Raw genomic sequence first — 20356 nt, 5'->3', positions numbered from 1 at the left:
TTTCAAATAAAATGGTTAATGTTTTTCAAAACCAATTTTGGAAGAGGTCACATACTTAAAATTATCAAAAAATACGGATCACATTTATTTCCCTGGACCAATATGATAATTTATGGGCGTGATTAATGATTTATCTAAAACAAGCCAAGCACTACGTAAATAATACGTAAATTAATTTATTGCTTTTTTATTGGACCAGCCTCTTCGACCATTAGGATTGATGTTAAATGTGTTTTTCTTTTTCTTTTTATTACTTTGAAGCTTCTCTGAAGAATTAGAATGGATTTTGAACTGAACTGATGTGACGTAATACCTTGTTCTTTTGTTTAACAAGATTTTTTTATGAACAAGAATAAAAAATACATAAAAAAATGGCTGCTGAGTTGAAGGTAACATTTGTTAGGGGGAAACTGTTTTCACAATAACTATAAAATCTTTGAAGGTTTATCTTTGGATAAAACAATTATCTTTGAAGTCTTCGCTTCGAATTGAGAATAAATTACTTGAACGCATTTATTTTATCGAATCTGTTTGTGAGATAATCAGTGAACCGAGAAAGAAATCAGAATGGCAAGATAAGATTCGCTAAAAACAGGTTCAGTAGATTAAAGACATTAGCTATTTGCTTTACGTAAATTACTCTTTTCTGAAGTTATTTTGTTTGCAAAATATTGGCGTATCTATTCTAAAAACCATTTAAGACAGTGGAAATTGCCTCCTAATTTCACTACAATGCTGCTTATTCTGTATTTACTAATTAATATTATGCTAGATTCATGATGGTGCATAAAGGATCGATATATTTGGTAATGTAAGCAGTAAAAACCTGTCTCCTAATTTCTCTTGTTTGCTGCTGTTTCTCTATTTGATAGTTAATAGAAAGGTCAATGCAAGATTTTAGATGTTAGGTCGATATATTTTAAAAAACAAGAAGTAAAAACCATTGGAAATAGTGGAAATGGTTCCCTAATTTCACTGTGATACTGCTGTTCAAGAATGTAATAGCTAATATTAAAGCCAATGCTAGATTGTACATGTTGGGTCGATCTATTTTGAGAAACAAGAAGTAAAAAACCATTGGAAAATGAAGAAATAGTTCCCTAATTTTACTGTGATACTGCTGTTTCGATATGTAGTAGCTTATATTAAAGCCAATGATACTTTGTACATGTTGGGTCGATCTACTTTTAAAAACAAGAAATAAAAACCATTGGAAATAGTCTGCTAATTTCAATGTAATGCTGCTGTTTCTGTATTTGATAGTTAATAATAAGGCCAATGATACTTTGTACATGTTGTGGTCGATCTATTTTGAGAAACAAGAAGTAAAAACCATTGGAAAATGAAGAAATAGTTCCCTAATTTTACTGTGATACTGTTGTTCAAGAATGTAATAACTAATATTAAAGTCAATGCTGGATTGTACATGTTGGGTCGATTTATTTTGAGAAACAAGAAGTAAAAAACCATTGGAAATAGTGGAAATAGTTCCCTAATTTTACTGTGATACTGTTGTTCAAGAATGTAATAACTAATATTAAAGTCAATGCTGGATTGTTCATGTTGGGTCGATTTATTTTGAGAAACAAGAAGTAAAACACCATTGGAAAATGAAGAAATAGTTCCCTAATTTTACTGTGATACTGCTGTTCAAGAATGTAATAGCTAATATTAAAGCTAATGCTAGATTGTACATGTTGGGTCGATCTATTTTGAGAAACAAGAAGTGAAAACCATTGGAAATAGTGGAAATAGTTCCCTAATTTTACTGTGATACTGCTGTTCAAGAATGTAATAGCTAATATCAAAGCCAATGCTAGATTGTACATGTTGGGTCGATTTATTTTGAGAAACAAGCAGTGAAAACCATTGGAAATAGTGGAAATAGTTCCCTAATTTTACTGTGATACTGCTGTTCAAGAATGTAATAGCTAATATCAAAGCCAATGCTAGATTGTACATGTTGGGTCGATTTATTTTGAGAAACAAGAAGTGAAAACCATTGGAAATAGTGGAAATGGTTCCCTAATTTTACTGTGATACTGCTGTTCAAGAATGTAATAGCTAATATCAAAGCCAATGCTAGATTGTACATGTTGGGTCGATTTATTTTGAGAAACAAGCAGTGAAAACCATTGGAAATAGTGGAAATAGTTCCCTAATTTCACTGTGATACTGCTGTTCAAGAATGTAATAGCTAATATTAAAGCCAATGCTAGATTGTACATGTTGGGTCGATTTATTTTGAGAAACAAGAAGTAAAAAACCATTGGAAAATGAAGAAATAGTTCCCTAATTTTACTGTGATACTGCTGTTTCGATATGTAGTAGCTTATATTAAAGCCAATGATACTTTGTACATGTTGGGTCGATCTACTTTTAAAAACAAGAAATAAAAACCATTGGAAATAGTCTGCTAATTTCAATGTAATGCTGCTGTTTCTGTATTTGATAGTTAATAATAAGGCCAATGATACTTTGTACATGTTGTGGTCGATCTATTTTGAGAAACAAGAAGTAAAAACCATTGGAAAATGAAGAAATAGTTCCCTAATTTTACTGTGATACTGTTGTTCAAGAATGTAATAACTAATATTAAAGTCAATGCTGGATTGTACATGTTGGGTCGATTTATTTTGAGAAACAAGAAGTAAAAAACCATTGGAAATAGTGGAAATAGTTCCCTAATTTTACTGTGATACTGTTGTTCAAGAATGTAATAACTAATATTAAAGTCAATGCTGGATTGTTCATGTTGGGTCGATTTATTTTGAGAAACAAGAAGTAAAACACCATTGGAAAATGAAGAAATAGTTCCCTAATTTTACTGTGATACTGCTGTTCAAGAATGTAATAGCTAATATTAAAGCTAATGCTAGATTGTACATGTTGGGTCGATCTATTTTGAGAAACAAGAAGTGAAAACCATTGGAAATAGTGGAAATAGTTCCCTAATTTTACTGTGATACTGCTGTTCAAGAATGTAATAGCTAATATCAAAGCCAATGCTAGATTGTACATGTTGGGTCGATTTATTTTGAGAAACAAGCAGTGAAAACCATTGGAAATAGTGGAAATAGTTCCCTAATTTTACTGTGATACTGCTGTTCAAGAATGTAATAGCTAATATCAAAGCCAATGCTAGATTGTACATGTTGGGTCGATTTATTTTGAGAAACAAGAAGTGAAAACCATTGGAAATAGTGGAAATGGTTCCCTAATTTTACTGTGATACTGCTGTTCAAGAATGTAATAGCTAATATCAAAGCCAATGCTAGATTGTACATGTTGGGTCGATTTATTTTGAGAAACAAGAAGTGAAAACCATTGGAAATAGTGGAAATGGTTCCCTAATTTTACTGTGATACTGCTGTTCAAGAATGTAATAGCTAATATCAAAGCCAATGCTAGATTGTACATGTTGGGTCGATTTATTTTGAGAAACAAGAAGTGAAAACCATTGGAAATAGTGGAAATGGTTCCCTAATTTTACTGTGATACTGCTGTTCAAGAATGTAATAGCTAATATCAAAGCCAATGCTAGATTGTACATGTTGGGTCGATTTATTTTGAGAAACAAGAAGTGAAAACCATTGGAAGTAGTGGAAATGGTTCCCTAATTTTACTGTGATACTGCTGTTCAAGAATGTAATAGCTAATATCAAAGCCAATGCTAGATTGTACATGTTGGGTCGATTTATTTTGAGAAACAAGAAGTGAAAACCATTGGAAATAGTGGAAATAGTTCCCTAATTTTACTGTGATACTGCTGTTCAAGAATGTAATAGCTAATATCAAAGCCAATGCTAGATTGTACATGTTGGGTCGATTTATTTTGAGAAACAAGAAGTGAAAACCATTGGAAATAGTGGAAATGGTTCCCTAATTTTACTGTGATACTGCTGTTCAAGAATGTAATAGCTAATATCAAAGCCAATGCTAGATTGTACATGTTGGGTCGATTTATTTTGAGAAACAAGAAGTGAAAACCATTGGAAATAGTGGAAATGGTTCCCTAATTTTACTGTGATACTGCTGTTCAAGAATGTAATAGCTAATATCAAAGCCAATGCTAGATTGTACATGTTGGGTCGATTTATTTTGAGAAACAAGAAGTGAAAACCATTGGAAATAGTGGAAATGGTTCCCTAATTTTACTGTGATACTGCTGTTCAAGAATGTAATAGCTAATATCAAAGCCAATGCTAGATTGTACATGTTGGGTCGATTTATTTTGAGAAACAAGAAGTGAAAACCATTGGAAATAGTGGAAATAGTTCCCTAATTTTACTGTGATACTGCTGTTCAAGAATGTAATAGCTAATATCAAAGCCAATGCTAGATTGTACATGTTGGGTCGATTTATTTTGAGAAACAAGAAGTGAAAACCATTGGAAATAGTGGAAATGGTTCCCTAATTTTACTGTGATACTGCTGTTCAAGAATGTAATAGCTAATATCAAAGCCAATGCTAGATTGTACATGTTGGGTCGATTTATTTTGAGAAACAAGAAGTGAAAACCATTGGAAATAGTGGAAATAGTTCCCTAATTTTACTGTGATACTGCTGTTCAAGAATGTAATAGCTAATATCAAAGCCAATGCTAGATTGTACATGTTGGGTCGATTTATTTTGAGAAACAAGAAGTGAAAACCATTGGAAATAGTGGAAATGGTTCCCTAATTTTACTGTGATACTGCTGTTCAAGAATGTAATAGCTAATATCAAAGCCAATGCTAGATTGTACATGTTGGGTCGATTTATTTTGAGAAACAAGAACTGAAAACCATTGGAAATAGTGGAAATAGTTCCCTAATTTTACTGTGATACTGCTGTTCAAGAATGTAATAGCTAATATCAAAGCCAATGCTAGATTGTACATGTTGGGTCGATTTATTTTGAGAAACAAGAAGTGAAAACCATTTGAAAAAGAACCATCCGGACAGTTTTAATCATCAGATTAGTCTGGGCAAATGAGATAACATCAGAGAGGCATGAGAGCATGTATAAGCAATTTCTATAGCCACACACACTAGCACAACAAGAATTACGATTGCGAGAGATTGTTAATAAGAAGCGATTATCTACTTATTTATTTTTTTGTCGACACGATGACATCAACCCGTTATAGTCTAATTAACACATATTTTAATAATTGAGAACTATGTTTTTCAAAGGGTATAGAAAATATTAATGGCATAAATATTACATACTCATGTAGAACCTTGACTTTCAAAACACCCACTCGCAGATATTTAACGCTGTTTAGTGTTTTCTGCCCAGATGAGCTTGTAATAGCGTTGTTTCCAGAGAATAATGATGTCATACACTCAGAATATAATTACCATCCCAGCTTGTTTTTTTAAGTGGTACGGAATACATTGGCTTGGCATTCTGACGATGTTCTCTTTTTGTAGATCAGACTGATCGGCTTCTTTAATCTCTTCTGTACGCGTCAGAGTTGTTCTTTCTTTTCAATGACGTCCTTTCAATTGGATCTTCTACACGCTAGATACTTACGCGAACACTTTTAACTGTCCCGACATGTAAATATTTTAAAAAGAACTTGGTACAGTTTAATTTTGGTTTCTATATTAGTAGATAGATAGATAGAAAACATACTTTATTGTTATTATCATATTTACAAAGGAAAAAAATTACACATTTGAATTGTATGAATACTGACATGAATAACAATCGTTTGTCAGGAAATTGTGGCTGACATTTTAAAGGAAAAAAAATTTTCAAAGCTCATAATACTATAAAAAATAGATAAATAAATACAAATCTTTACCATTTAAGAAATGAGAATCGGGCTCTAAAGAAAAGATGATAATAATAATAATAATCAAAGCTACATCCAAGACATGGGTTGGTAATAATATTTAATAATTGAAATTCGCTACTAGAAACATTCTATATAACATAGATTCTTTAATATAGGCCAGGGGTGGCCAACAAGTCGATCGCAAGGCCAGTTTTGGTCGATCGTCTATAGCTCGCAATGTCTGGGGTAGAATTCCGTCTACCATGGACTTTAAAGCGATTGTAGAAGTTACTGTTAGAAGACATATTGTTAATAATTATCCATGTTCTTTTAATTCCCCAGGATGTGAGTTTTTTGGCCCTTTAAATAATTATTATTGTTGATGAGCCGTATAGCTATATTTCAGTACGAGGTGAACTCAGCGAGCTATTGATAGATTAGCAAAAAGTAAGTCATATTATTCTTTCATAATAAATTTTCCTGGCCCAAAAAAAAACCCGAAAGTGAAATATTGAAATCAAATTATCAGCCATACTGCGCATTTTTATAACAACTTTTTCATATTTACGAACAAATAGTACAACAACTTATACATTGCAGTTGATTAAAAAAATTAAATTGCATTTTAAGTTAGTAAAAAGCCATCTTGGAAAAGTGTCGGAAAATAGAATTTTTTAGGTACCGCATGTACGGGGAATGCTGCCACCAAAAGTTTGGTCTGGAAATTTATTTTCTTCGTGAGCCTGTATCTCGAAAACTTAATAAGTGATTTAAAAAAACAATATATTTTACTTATCAACCCATACCTCGCTGGAATGCACCTTATACTGAAACAATATATAAACATAGTATGCAATTCACACCCCTTCTTCACCCTTAGACTACGCCTATGACAACAAGTTGATCGCGACACACTTTTAAGGTAAAAAGTAGATCTTATATACAGAAAAGTTGGCCACCCCTGATATAGGCAATTAATGCCTTCTATATTAGTTATGAGTTAGAAAATATTATATTTCGTCGCATCAATTTTAATTTGGAGTTTTAATTTATCCAAATAATACCTTAAAGTAACTTAAAATGTTCACTAAAGGATGGATATTTTAGTTTAGAGACTGGTCTTATCAACTATCAATATAAATTTTGATATGCATTGAATATTGGATAGACCTGGGAAGACAGCAGGAGTTTAGGACTTAGAAATAACAAATACGCCGAAGTTGCTTTACTGTTAGTAAAGGTGGATCTTCAAGTGGCGATAGATAAGCTCCACTGATCGGCCCAAAGTTTATTGGTTTATTAGTAGTTTATTAGGAATCAGGATATCTTTGGAAGTTTCCCCCACATAAAATCGTCATTTAGAAAGTCAACATATACGAGGTGTGGCTATTAAATAACGAGACTATTGCTGTAAAACATTTTATTTTAAATTTATACATATTTAGTTATTATCACCTTCAATATACATCTCTCCCCTATCCCTACAACGCTCCATGCGGATTTACCATTGTTCGAAACAGTGCTGGAAGTCTTTTTCTGTGAGCTCCTGCGGTGGCGCGTGCTGCTTTTTCTTTCACAGCTTCAACGGACTGAAAACGTGTTCCTTTTTAATGCAGATTTGACTTTGGGGAACAGATAAAAGTGACATAGGGGCCAGGTCAGGCGAATAAAGCGGATGGCCTAAAACTGGGATGTTGTACTTGGCTAGAAACGTCACACAATGCAGTGTGAGCTGGCGCGTTGTCTTGATGGAGAACCCCATGACTTGTTCTTCCACAGATCGGGCCGTTTTTTCCTTACTCTCCCACGGAGTTGAGCAAGCACCTCACGGTAGTAATGTTGATTAATTATAATCGATTTTTTTCATCCGTTTTGGACCTGGAAGGGTGATCCGAGCGGTCATCATCTCCGAAGTCTTCTCGGCCATCTTGGAAACGCTTGAATCACTTAAAAACTCGCGCACGTGATTAATATTCATCGCCATAAACTTCTTTTAATAAAAGATAAGTTTCAGTAGCGGTTTCACCAAATTTCATGTGAAATTTCACGACAATTCGTTACTCTACTACATGTGTAGTATCATGTTTTCGGCAAAACGAAACTAACAACTCTTACACAAAACGACGGTTTCGGTCAGACAGATTTCTCTACAAACACGTGAGACGCTGCAATCGAAAGAGAGAAGGCTTTACGGAGCACAGCTGTCGGTCGTTAGGATTTGGCGCATGCATAGTTCTTCTGTAGCAGCATCAGTCTCTTTTTTTAATAGCTACACCTCGAATTCAAGAAGAATCAAAGAGAATTGTGGTTGAAATATTGGGAAACTAAAATCTGTTAAGGCAGTTCATTTCATATATTTTACCCCAAAAACTTTTCCATTAAATCAACTTAGTTAAATTTTGGACGTTAACCAATCATCACTCTCCTTGTAAATTGTTAGGATTTCCCGTTTTTCCATTAGAAATTAAGATGTAATTACCAACAACACCTTCCACAATAAAATAAAATAGAGGGAAAGTAAAATGATATCATTCTTCCTTTATGACGCAATAAAAGAAAGAGGAGATGGCCCTATCATTTTACCTTTGTTACTGACTTTTATTACCCTAATAAGGGTAATATTTCCTTATTTTTTTGTTTAAATATATCCATTAAAGGGGCCATCAAGCTGACTCCATTATTTAGCAAATTTTAGTGAAAATAATAAGTACCCAAATAAAGCAGTTTTTGGTTGTAATTAACTTTGTTAATTTTAAAACCATGATCAAACGTTTATTTTAAGGTATTTTTAGGATAATAATTACCGAGACTTTTCTCGCATTGAAGTCAAAACTAGTTACAGCCAAAAACTGAATAATTGTAGGCCTCTTACAACTTTCTCTTTAAATGTAATAACAGACATTACTAAACTAAAAGAGTTTTGTTAATGCTATTCAACATTCTGATATTAATTTATATTTCATCTGTGATTAAAGTTCTGTAACTTTTAGAAAGTAATAATTTTAAACAGATCTTTGACTTTGAACTTAAATTTATAATTATAATGGATTATAAGTAAAAAGCAGTTAATTTTATTTCAATAAAATGGTTTACTTCAAAGCCGCTTACCCTTGCTTGGATATTACTGCAAATTAGCTGGATTCCTCTCTTGGAAGACGCATCGGCGTTGATTAAATGGTGATTTAGTTGATTTAACTTTCTCATTTAACTTATTATTTAAAATCCAAGTCTTAGTTAAGGAATTATAGGCTTAAACTCAGTATCGTAATTCATCTTACTATTTGTGTTTATTAAACTTTGTCGCTATGCTATTTTTTGATCTTAATTTTTTATTTCCTTACTTGTCCGACAGATACTTCCGAGTGCAAATAGGATCTTCTTTCTCCCCACTTAAACATATCGACGCTGGAGTTCCATAGGGCAGCATTCTGGGTCCTATTCTCTACTCCATTTACACTTCAAGACATACCAACAGATCCTAACACCACACTTCTCACATACGCAGACGACACCGCCTTACTGTCTACTAATCATGATCCTGTAATAGCTCACAGAAAACTGCAATCACATCTTTCCTCATTAGAGCAATGGTTCAAGAGATTGGCTATAAAGCTTAATGAAACTAAGTCGCAAAACATCACCTTCACTCTTAGTCGCATTACTCTTCCTCCAGTCTTCTACACCCTAATTTTAATAATAATACCAGTAGTAAACGTTGCCCGCTACCTTGGGCTTTACTTAGACCGAAGATTTTCTTGGAACCCCCGCACTAGACTTGAAAGAACAGAACTAAACAGACGCTATCGACTACTTAAAAGACTCTCAGACGAAAGATCAAAACTCTCTCTGGACATCAAAAGACTGATTTATACTTCTATTTTGAAACCCATCTGGGCTTATAGAATAGAGCTGTGGGGTTCACCCAAACGCTCCAATCTCCAAAGGATTCAATCGCTACAATCTAAAATACTTCGAACTATCGTAAACGCTCCATTTTATGTCTCCAACCTGACTATACACACTGACCTTAACATGTCCTTTTCTGACAACCCGGGCAAGACGCTTTAAGAGACAGTGGCCTTGTGATCTCTTCTCAAGTGAAGAGGGTGACTAACCATAATGTTTTGAAGTGTTACCACTGGGTAACTTCTCCACCTTATCATTTATTACTCTATTGTATCATTGTTACTTACGAGTATACGATGCACCTGTAATAGTTTTACCCTTTTCCAGATAGTCGATGAGGATTATTCCTTGCGAATCCCAAAAGACAGTCGCCATAATCTTTCCGGCCGAAGGAACGGTCTTCGCCTTTTTTGGCGCAGATTCCCCCTTGGTAACCCATTGTTTAGATTGTTCCTTGGTCTCAGGAGTGTAGTGATGTATCCATGTTTCATCCACAATGACGAAACGACGCTTAAAGTCCTGCGGATTCTTCTGGAACAGCTGCAACCCGTCCTTGCAACACTTCACACGATTTCGTTTTTGGTCAAAGTGCAGAGTCACCATAATGTTTATCAAGCTTCTCTTTAGTCTCTTGAGGCGTTTTGCCTTTCATAAAGTAGTGTTTAATCAACACACGAAATTCTTTTTCGTCCATTTTTTGAAAATCACTTGACTTCCTCGATTCAAACGAATGCCAAACACAAAGAAATAGACCGATCTGGCTGAAACTTGGTGTGTGTGTTCTTCCAAGAGATGCTACTAACTAAACATAACCTCGATACGCGCCAGTGGTGCTATCTCTCTGACTTAGCACGGACTTTTTAAACGACCCTCGTAGCGCTAAGGCGCTGAATGTAGCACAATAAACGCAAAAAAAAATTATTTTGGTGCCTTATTTCCCTTAATTGCTAACTAAAACACTACTAGCGTTTATATCATACTTTTGAACTTATAGGAATCGTTACGTAGTTCATTTCCTTTCATAAATATTAGCCAAACTTTTACCAGACCTCCACTTTCAATTAATATTACGTCAAAAAATTAAATTCTAATCCAAATTGTGTTTATTGCCGCTACGACCAACTAAACCGTTAAAAATGTAATAGAAATCGTTTGTGTTCACACCTATTTCTGTTTTATTTAAAATGCAGAAGCTCCAAAACATTATAACTGCGTTCAGTTGATTATTCTAACAAAAAAAAAAATAAAAAAAAGTTGTAATTTAATTCTAAAATCTTTTCTCGTTTTGTTTATTGTTCTAGATGCTTTTCTTGGCCCAGTTTGTGATTATGTAATAGCACCAGTTTGTAGATATTCCGGAGAATGGAAGATTCCAGTATTAACAGCAGGTGGTCAGGCTGATTTGTTTGTCTTTAAACAAGACTATAAGACATTAACCAGACTAATGGGATCGTACAGGTGAGTGAAATTCTTTTTTAAATCTCAATGTATTACTTTAATTTTAAGTACTGTAGTTCTAATTCTACTTAATTACATTCACGTAGGCAAATTCTAATTTATAAATCCTGTTCTGGACGTTCCACTTCCTCTCTCACTACCACCTTTACTCCTGCAGACGTTAAATACACTATCAAGAAACTTCCATCTAGAAAGTCTCCAGGATACGACCTCATCACCTTTGAAATTCTCCGCCACCTACGTAAAAAAAGTTATCACCTTCTTCACCAACTAAATATCTAAAATTCCTTACTGCTCTCTCTACTAGCTTTAATCCTCTTGTACAGTCTCTCACCTCCTCTGACATCCCTAACAATCCTCCTCGCCGACTGAATCGCCAGTGGCCCCGCGACTTCCTTACTGTCTGAAGAACTAAACGTCATTATTCTCCTATCTCTCCTCTCTCCTCCTCACACTCTCCTCCTCACATTCTCCTCTCTCCTCCTCACACTCTCCTCCTCACATTCTCCTCTCTCCTATAGAGAGTGCTACCGCTGGGTAGTTTCTCTCCTCCTGCTCTTCCCGCACCAATTCATCTTATTTACATTCCATTTACTTATTGTATATACGAGGGTCGATTGAAAAGTCCGTGCAAAGTCAGAGAGATAGCACCACTGGTGCGTATCGAGGTTATGTTTAGTTAGTAGCATCTCTTGGAAGAACAAACACCAAGTTTCAGCCAGATCGGTCTATTTCTTTGTGTTTGGCATTCGTTTCAATCGAGGAAGTCGAGTGATTTTCAAAAAATGGACGAAAAAGAATTTCGTGTGTTGATTAAACACTACTTTATGAAAGGCAAAACGCCTCAGGAGACTAAAGAGAAGCTTGATAAACATTATGGTGACTCTGCACCTTCGATTAGAACAGTTTATAAGTGGTTTCAAAATTTTCGGAGTGGCCATATGGGCACAAGTGACGCTGAACGTTCTGGACGCCCTGTTGAGGTTACTACTCCAGAAATCATTGATAAAATCCATGATATGGTGATGGATGACAGAAGAGTGAAGGTGCGTGAGATTGCTAGTGCTGTGGGCATCTCGAATGAACGGGTACATAATATTTTGCATCAACATTTGGACATGACAAAGCTATCCGCAAGATGGGTGCCGCGATTGCTCACGCTTGACCAAAAACGAAATCGTGTGGTGTTGCAAGGACGGTTTGCAGCTGTTCCAGAAGAATCCGCAGGACTTTAAACGTCGTTTCGTCACTGTGGATGAAACATGGATACATCACTACACTCCTGAGACCAAAGAACAATCTAAACAATGGGTTACCAAAGGGGGAATCTGCGCCAAAAAAGGCGAAGACCGTTCCTTCGGCCGGAAAGATTATGGCGACTGTCTTTTGGGATTCGCAATGAATAATCCTCATCGACTATCTGGAAAAGGGTAAAACTATTACAGGTGCATATTATTCATCGTTATTGGACCATTTGAAAACCGAGCTGCAAGAAAAACGCCCACGATTGGCCCACAAAAAAGTCCTTTTCCATCACGACAACGCACCAGCTCACACCTCAGCAGTTGTGGTCGCAAAATTAATGGAAATATGGTTCCAACTCGTTTCACATCCCCCCTATTCTCCAGACTTGGCTCCCTCGGACTACTATTTGTTCCCCAATATGAAGAAATGGCTGGCGGGAAAAAGATTTTATTCAAACGAGGAGGTGATTGCAGAAACGAATGGCTATTTTTCAGACTTGGACAAATCCTATTATTCGGAAGGGATCAACAAACTAGAGCAGCGTTGGACGAAGTGTATAAGCGTAAAAGGAGACTATGTTGAAAAATAAAAAAGGTTTACCCCAAAAAATTAAGTAGTTTTTTTTTTGCACGGACTTTTCAAACGACACTCGTATTTATAGAGATTGTAAATTACAAAATATTTTTTAAAACAAATTATAAATCCTAAATGAATATTTTCAGACCACATATCTGTAACTTCAATTGCTCTCATTTCTCCTCCTCTTTCCGTTGGTTCATCCTCGAGACATGCCCTCGAGCATGCCTTGCCCCTGTATATTGTAACACTATCAATCAATTACTAACAAACAATTCCTTAAAATAGTGACCTTCCATCTTCGCAATATTATCTGCATTTCCGTTCTCCTCCTTTATTCGGCCTTCACCTTTTTATAAAACATTTGATTTTCTCTTGACTCCTTTTCTATAAATTTCCCCAAATATCTTTTACACAGATCCTTTTGCCTTTCTACATTTTTCTCTTCCTGCGTCCGCCATTATCGCGTTCTCTTACCTTCCCATTAATTTTTCTATTCTTTCTATATTTTTGTAAAAAATTATTTAGCTATTTCTTTTCCAGCATATATCCCTGACTTTTACATATTAGAAACTATTTCCTGATGCTTTAAAGAAAAAAGCAACGTTGGTACATTATTTATTATAATTATTTTTTTTCCCCCCCCCATTTTTCTTTTATCTATTACATTTCACTTAGCTCTGATGAGAGATTTACTTCAATTACGTTGGTTAATGAATAAAAACATTAACATTCATGTCTGGTGTTCGTGCTTTTAAAAAAACCATTATATTTCAATTAACTGTATGAAATAACCATGCTAATTATTTCAGTTTTTCAACGCTGGTTTTGACTTATAGACCGCACATGTAGAATTTAGAATTTGTTTAAATATATATTCACATGTTTATTAATTTTATTAATAATTAAAAAAAAAAACGCCACTGCTTTATATCTAGTTACCAGTTTAGATCAATTAATGTTCTCATTTTTGTTCTTAATTCTATACTTTAGGTTTATTATTTATACTTTAATTTAAAGTATGCCAGCATTTCAGGTCATTTTCAATGGAAAGAACATTCAATTAATTGGCCGCCTTTTCTAGATGTGTTACTTAAATTAAACTAAAGTTCGCCTCACTTTTTTTGAGACCAAAATACAAAAGCACGAAACCTTCCATTGAACAGCATAACTGACTTTCCTTGGACTTCATACCTGCTTAACAAAATTCTAAATAAATAAGCTACCAATAAATAACACAAACAAAATAACAAATTATCCAACAGGTAGGAACATGTTATCTGGACTGCACGATTAGATCAGATCGAACTAAAAAAAAAAATATTTCGTACAGAAAATCAAGTAAAGAACCCGACTCTGTAGAAATTGATCGCTCACTAGTAAACCATTTGGTGAAAGGAAAAACAAAAATAACAGCAAAGAAAATGCTGTTATGGCTTTCTACGCTACAACATGTAACGAAACTAAGGATTCAACATCAACAACCCTAGGGATTGTGTGCAAAATATTATAACCTTTTAATCGAAATTCAATCAAAACTCCACTTGGATTATGTAATCCTCTCTTTATTATATCTGCCATCGATGATATTATCCGTATCCTTCGGCCAAAAAAACTCGGATTTAAAAAAAATGACGACCAACAAAACGCTAATAGAATCTAGAAGAAATCATCTTTAAAATAATTAATGTCATAAACATTAGCGCTAAATCTTATTTTAAATAAAAATAATACCAGAAGCAGTTTATTTCTTGTGTGAATTTAAACTAATTTAAAGATTTTAAAGACGCCATAAGTAACAATGACAATAACTGACACCACTACAGACTCACTAATTGAGGGGAGAAGTTACCCAGAGATAACTCTTCCTACGTCGTCTCCAGGGTTAGCTAATCACTTCAGAAGAGAGAAAATCGCGAGGCCACTGACGTTTTAATCATCTGGGAGGATGATCTGGATAATGATGAGATGATAAATGGCGGACAAGAGGATTGGAATAAGAGTGCAAGTTCTGATGAAAACTTTTATAGCGAGTTCGTGCAACCTGACCAACAAATGGAATTTCCAGGTCTCTGTGGATGATTAGATTTGAAACGTAAAATGGAGCGTTACCGATAGTGAGGAGAATTTTGGACTGAAGCGATTGAATTCGTTGAAGATTGGAGCGTTTCGTTGAACCCCACAGCTCAATACCGTATGTTCAGGCGGGTTTTAGTATAGAATTGTAAATCAGTCGTTTGTTATTAAGTGAAAGTTTTGAACGTTGGTCTAGTAGTCTTTTAAGTAGTCCATTACGTCTGTTAACTTCAGTTCGTTTAAGACGTGTGTGAAGAATTTAAAGATAAAAGAAACAAAATTAATCCACAAAAATGATTAATTGAACAAACTGAATGATTCTGTAAAGTTTTAACATGTCGAAGTTTAACTTGCTAACAGATCTTAATTGCTAAACATTCTCATTAATAGAAGCACCTCAGTAACTTAGTTAGCTTTAACTCCAGCTTGTCATGTTTTAAAAAATTTTTAAGAGTGGAATTCATTCAATAAATATTTTATTAGTTTGTTGTGAAAAGATAAAATTTATTTTTTAAGCAATGAGATTGAGATACGCTGGTTATTTTTCATTTTGGACCATCAACAGAGTGTGATACTGCAGTTATTTATTCATTTTTAATCAAAATGATCAACTATAGCCCGGCCAAAGAATTGTAATTACTCTGATGTCCTTAGAATTTAATCTTTCTTTTTTTAATTAGTTCACAATATAATTTTGGCAACTACATGATTTGTTCAAGCCTTAAAGTGAAGATTAATTAATAATTGAGAGTTACCCATAAAGTAATTACTTTAAACTTCTGACTCTTAGTGGATTTCGGACTGCTCCAAAACGGAAGATAGGAGAGCCGGTGTGAACGGCGCTAACCTGATATGTGAGTCTCGGTAAGCCCCTGAAAAGTGGATTTTCAGACCGAGCTAGTTGTAATTCATTTGTTCTTCTGAGATCACAAGAGAAAGGTTAATCATTCTCAGTAGTCGTAATTTTCTTAGATATCCAAGTGGTTCTACTAGGGGCTCCACTGGTGGTTAAGACTGAGAAGATTTTCAAGAAAGGGTGAGACTATCTGGATGGATGATCTGATCAGTATTAGTGCATATTGTCTGATAGTCCAGGCGTTCTAGACAAAAATAATAAGGAAAAGGCTATCTGAGCCATTTACCGCGAAAAGAGAAGTTGGAATAATACACGAACAATACGTTGGAATAGCACAGTAACAATGTAGCCATCGTTGGGTGAAAAACCTGAGAACAGAGGCAAATAAGTTCATCAGCTACTCTACTTTACCACGGCATTACTCCCAAAAAGGCTGTGAAGCTGGGAGGATCGCCGGCTTGTTGAAGGGCTGAAGCAGACTGAGTTAATAACTGAAATACACATAACTCTCAAGCCTTTCAACGGCTAGCCTGCCGTAGATTTGAAGGAAAGAAGAAGACACGGCATCAAACGAATATTTCAAATAAACTGCAATAAAAACGAGCCTTCAAGTTTCCCCACATGTCTCATACGTCTAATCAAACAGACAGGGATGTGTTCCATCTTGAGATTCAACCCCACAGCATCAAATCTTAATGTAAACTTACGTCCAACATTATTATTATTATTATTATTATTATTTTTATAGTGCGAACTTAAATGGATTCTTGTTTCTATGCAGATGTTAGAAGAGTTAAGCCATTTTACCTTCAATAGAATTGGAATTTAGTAAAAAATGTACCCAAAAACTTTACAATTCTTCTAGTAAATTATTAGAAAACTTTAATTGTTGTTTTTTTAAAATTTTATTATAGTGTAAAAAGCATATTTATATACATTCGGATAAGGACTTCCATGGGTATCTGTGATCAGCATTATTTATTTAATTTTCATGATGAAAAAACATAAAAGAACTTTATTAATATTTGTTAAAAATTGCTCGATACATGTTCATGAAAGTTATAAATTCAACCACAAAGTGAGAGCCCAAGAATTGCACAGCATCATTTGGAGAATTAGTTTAGAAACGAAGTTGTCTCTTAAGTGAATCAAATCATAATGAACTCTCTTATGGATTTTATAACTTTCGAATTCTCTATTCGTTTCACTTGGATAACTTAATTGCAAGTTTCAGAGATTTTATTAGCGAGATTCGGTTCGGTGTATGAAGTAAAGTTATTTTATTTTCTACTGATCACCAATCATCTACAGATATACTACCTAATCTTATGGTCCGAGAAAATTAGTGAATCAAACTGCCAAGACAGCTTGCAACAAACTTGCAAATCTTGCAAAAATGCAACTGCTGTACATTTCCTGTATGCAGATATGATGCAAGTATGCACCTTATTTTGAATTGGTGGCAGTTACCTGAACTTCTGCGGCGAGAGTATAATCTGCAACCATTCTTACATTGCGTTCTTTTGATTTTTGAGAAGATGAGTCCTACAATAATTAAGATGACTTCCTTGAAGACATAATTTTCCGATTTCCTATACTATCTTCCGTGCAGAGTTCGTTGATGTTCAACCTTGACTTATACAGGGTGACAGGGAGACGGCGGGAAATTTCGAAAAAATTAAAAGCACGTATTTACTCATTTTTAGTCTAGTTTATGTTCAGTGATTGACCCATTTTTTTAAACCCTTATATCTCGAGATACAGCATCCAACTTTGTTTTTTCAAATGGAACGTTATATTTTTTGTTGCATATTTTTGTAGTATTTGATCTCTTAAAAACAACAACAAAAATTTTTTTGAAATCGGTTAGGTTTTTCAAAAGTTATGGTAATTTAAAATATGAAAAACAAATTTTAGTTTATTGTTAAAATTACGTTACTTTTTTAAAGAATCTGTTCAAACTGGGCACCATCAACGGATAGGCAAGCCAAAACTCTGGACTCCCACGCTTTGCTTGTAGCAGCAGCACTTATGGCGGCGAAGTCAAGATCTAGAAAGATCTTCAAGATCTAGAGTTATTTGACGTTCCAGAACTTCGACTGAAGCCACGGGATTAAGGTTACTGTACACTTTATTTTATTGGATGGCCCCACAAAAAAAATAGTCCATTGGGATTAAATTCGGAGATCGAGGTGGCCATTGGTTCGGCCAATGAGTTCCTAAGCTCTTTTCATGGAAATTCTCCTGTCCAGGTAACGTCGAACAACTTTCGCATTATGTGCCGGGCTTCTTTGAAAATACACGTCTAGCAAAATGTCTCTTAAAAAAAGTTAAGATACCTTGCACCAGTTAAGTCCTCTCTGTAGAAGTATGGGCCCGATTAGTTGATTTCCTAAAACTCCACACCAAACGTTTGTAGAAAAAACAACCTGAACGTCGAATAATTCTAACCTGGCTAGATCTGGACTTTGTCACCGTAAGTGCTGCTACAAAGAGCTTGGGAGTCCTAAGCTTTGACTTGCCTAGCCCAGTTTGAACAGATTCTTTAAAAAAAATAACGTAATTTTGACAATAAACTGAAATTTGTTTTTCATATTTTAAATTACCATAACTTTTGAAAAACCTAACAGATTAAACAATTTTTTTGTTTTGTTTTTACGAGCTCAAATCCTCATCAACAAAAGTTGGATGCTGTATAACCCCTAGTTACGGGGGTTTGAAAAAATGGGTCAATCACTGAAAATAAACTAGACTGAAAATGATTAAATATGTGTTTATTTTATTTTTTCGAAATTTCCCGCGGTTTAAAAAAAAAGTGGGTGGAGCATATAACTCTGGTCACCCTGTATACGTCATTTAACTTGCCTGATTCGATTGGTCGCATTTTCATTTATTTTATTTAATCTTTGTGCCAGCCTTCATCAAGAAATCAGTATTTCTCTTCCTTTTAATAATAATCTTTTTCATTTTTTGTTCACAGGTTTGTGAGTAAGGCACTGCAAACAATACTGGCCCATTTCGGCTGGTCAGTGGTTGGTCTGTTATATTTCAATTATGGACTATTATCAAATAAGGGTCATTCAGAGTGTCATTTCATGTTAGGACCAGTGTTTAAAGCATTTGGTCAATCTTCGGCGCATAAGAGCTTCAACGAATCAGCAACAGTCGCCGATCACAGGAAGAACTTGGAATACGTCTCTAAGTCTTCCAGAAGTGAGTTAGTAGGTTTATTTATGGTTTTTCAAAAATATTAACAGTTGTTTTAAATATTGTGCACACGTTTCAGTATTTCTATTTCCACCACTTTTCCATTGCAAAAAAATTAAATGAGAATTTGAAATTCTTAAATTAACACCATTAAAAATAAAATTGAAGGTAATTCATTGACCCTTAATGTACTTTAAGGCCCGACCTAACGATTACTATATCTAGTAAACATGTAGGCCACTTCCGTTAATAATGACAGATGGACTATTTGAGCCTAAATAGTTTTTCCCTTGGACTATCTGGAGGTCACAAAAGAATATATAAATTGGATATGGAATCAAGTATTAGAAGTCTAAGTGTTCAAAGATCTGTAAGTATACTGCTTTTAATTGTCAGATACCTACTTCAAAAAAAATATTCGATAAAATCAATGCATGGAATATTGGCTCCATTGGAATATCATCATGAAATTTTTGTCAAATTAAATTACTAGTCTTTCATTTAAATCTTTAGGAAGCCCAAAGTTACTAAGGTAAGTTAGGTCTCAATTAAAGTTCTGCTTAGTTGATGACTATGGAAAGATTGGTAATAAGGTTATGGTAATAAAATCATTTAAGGTAAAACTATAATAATTCTCCCAGATAAATATCTGTCGTGATTGAGAGAGGATAACCGAAATATTTTCAGTAACTTTAAGCATCTTTTAAACTTAGAAGGATTAAAATTATATTTTTCTGCAACCATGTAGGAATGTTCTCATTACTCAATTAAAATCAGCTGTGTAATGCCCAACTTTACCTCACTAGTGGGGAAAAATTCCCATTAGTGTCACTTTCCTCACTAGTGAGTGAACAAACTTTATTGTGCTTCCTTGATATAAGAAGTTTTGTTATTAAATATTTTCTGTAAAACTTTAATAAGCATATTTAACGTAACTAAATAATTAAAAAACGAATATTAAAAAAATAAAATAAAAATTGAAAGGAATATACGAGAGTCGTTTGAAAAGTCCGTGCAAAAATAAAAACTACTTAATTTTTTGGGGTAAACCTTTTTTATTTTTCAACATAGTCTCCTTTAAGACTTATACACTTCGTCCAAAGCTGCTCTAGTTTGTTGATCCCTTCCGAATAATAGGATTTGTCCAAGTCTGAAAAATAGCCATTCGTTTCTGCAATCATCTCCTCGTTTGAATAAAATCTTTTTCCCGCCAGCCATTTCTTCATATTGGGGAACAAATAGTAGTCCGAGGGAGCCAAGTCTG

At 34.4% G+C, this 20356-nt stretch overlaps 1 protein-coding gene across 5 annotated transcripts in view; it reads left to right on the top strand.

The window, feature by feature from the left end:
* Positions 1-20356, top strand: part of LOC141460024 (atrial natriuretic peptide receptor 1) — a 716933-nt gene that overhangs the window by 319897 nt on the left and 376680 nt on the right. For all 5 annotated transcript variants that reach the window (XM_074139630.1, XM_074139629.1, XM_074139631.1 and 2 more), the window contains 2 exons: positions 10976-11132; positions 18866-19098. In XM_074139630.1, coding sequence (XP_073995731.1) covers positions 10976-11132; positions 18866-19098 — 390 coding nt within the window. The remainder of the gene's footprint in view (positions 1-10975; positions 11133-18865; positions 19099-20356) is intronic.

Source organism: Rhodnius prolixus, unplaced genomic scaffold (genome assembly GCF_049639745.1).
Source record: "Rhodnius prolixus isolate KJV_2025 unplaced genomic scaffold, Rpr scaffold_6, whole genome shotgun sequence".
Taxonomy (NCBI): domain Eukaryota; kingdom Metazoa; phylum Arthropoda; class Insecta; order Hemiptera; family Reduviidae; genus Rhodnius; species Rhodnius prolixus.
The sequence above is the reverse complement of the archived record's forward strand: the minus strand, read 5'-3'. Positions and strand labels throughout refer to the sequence as shown.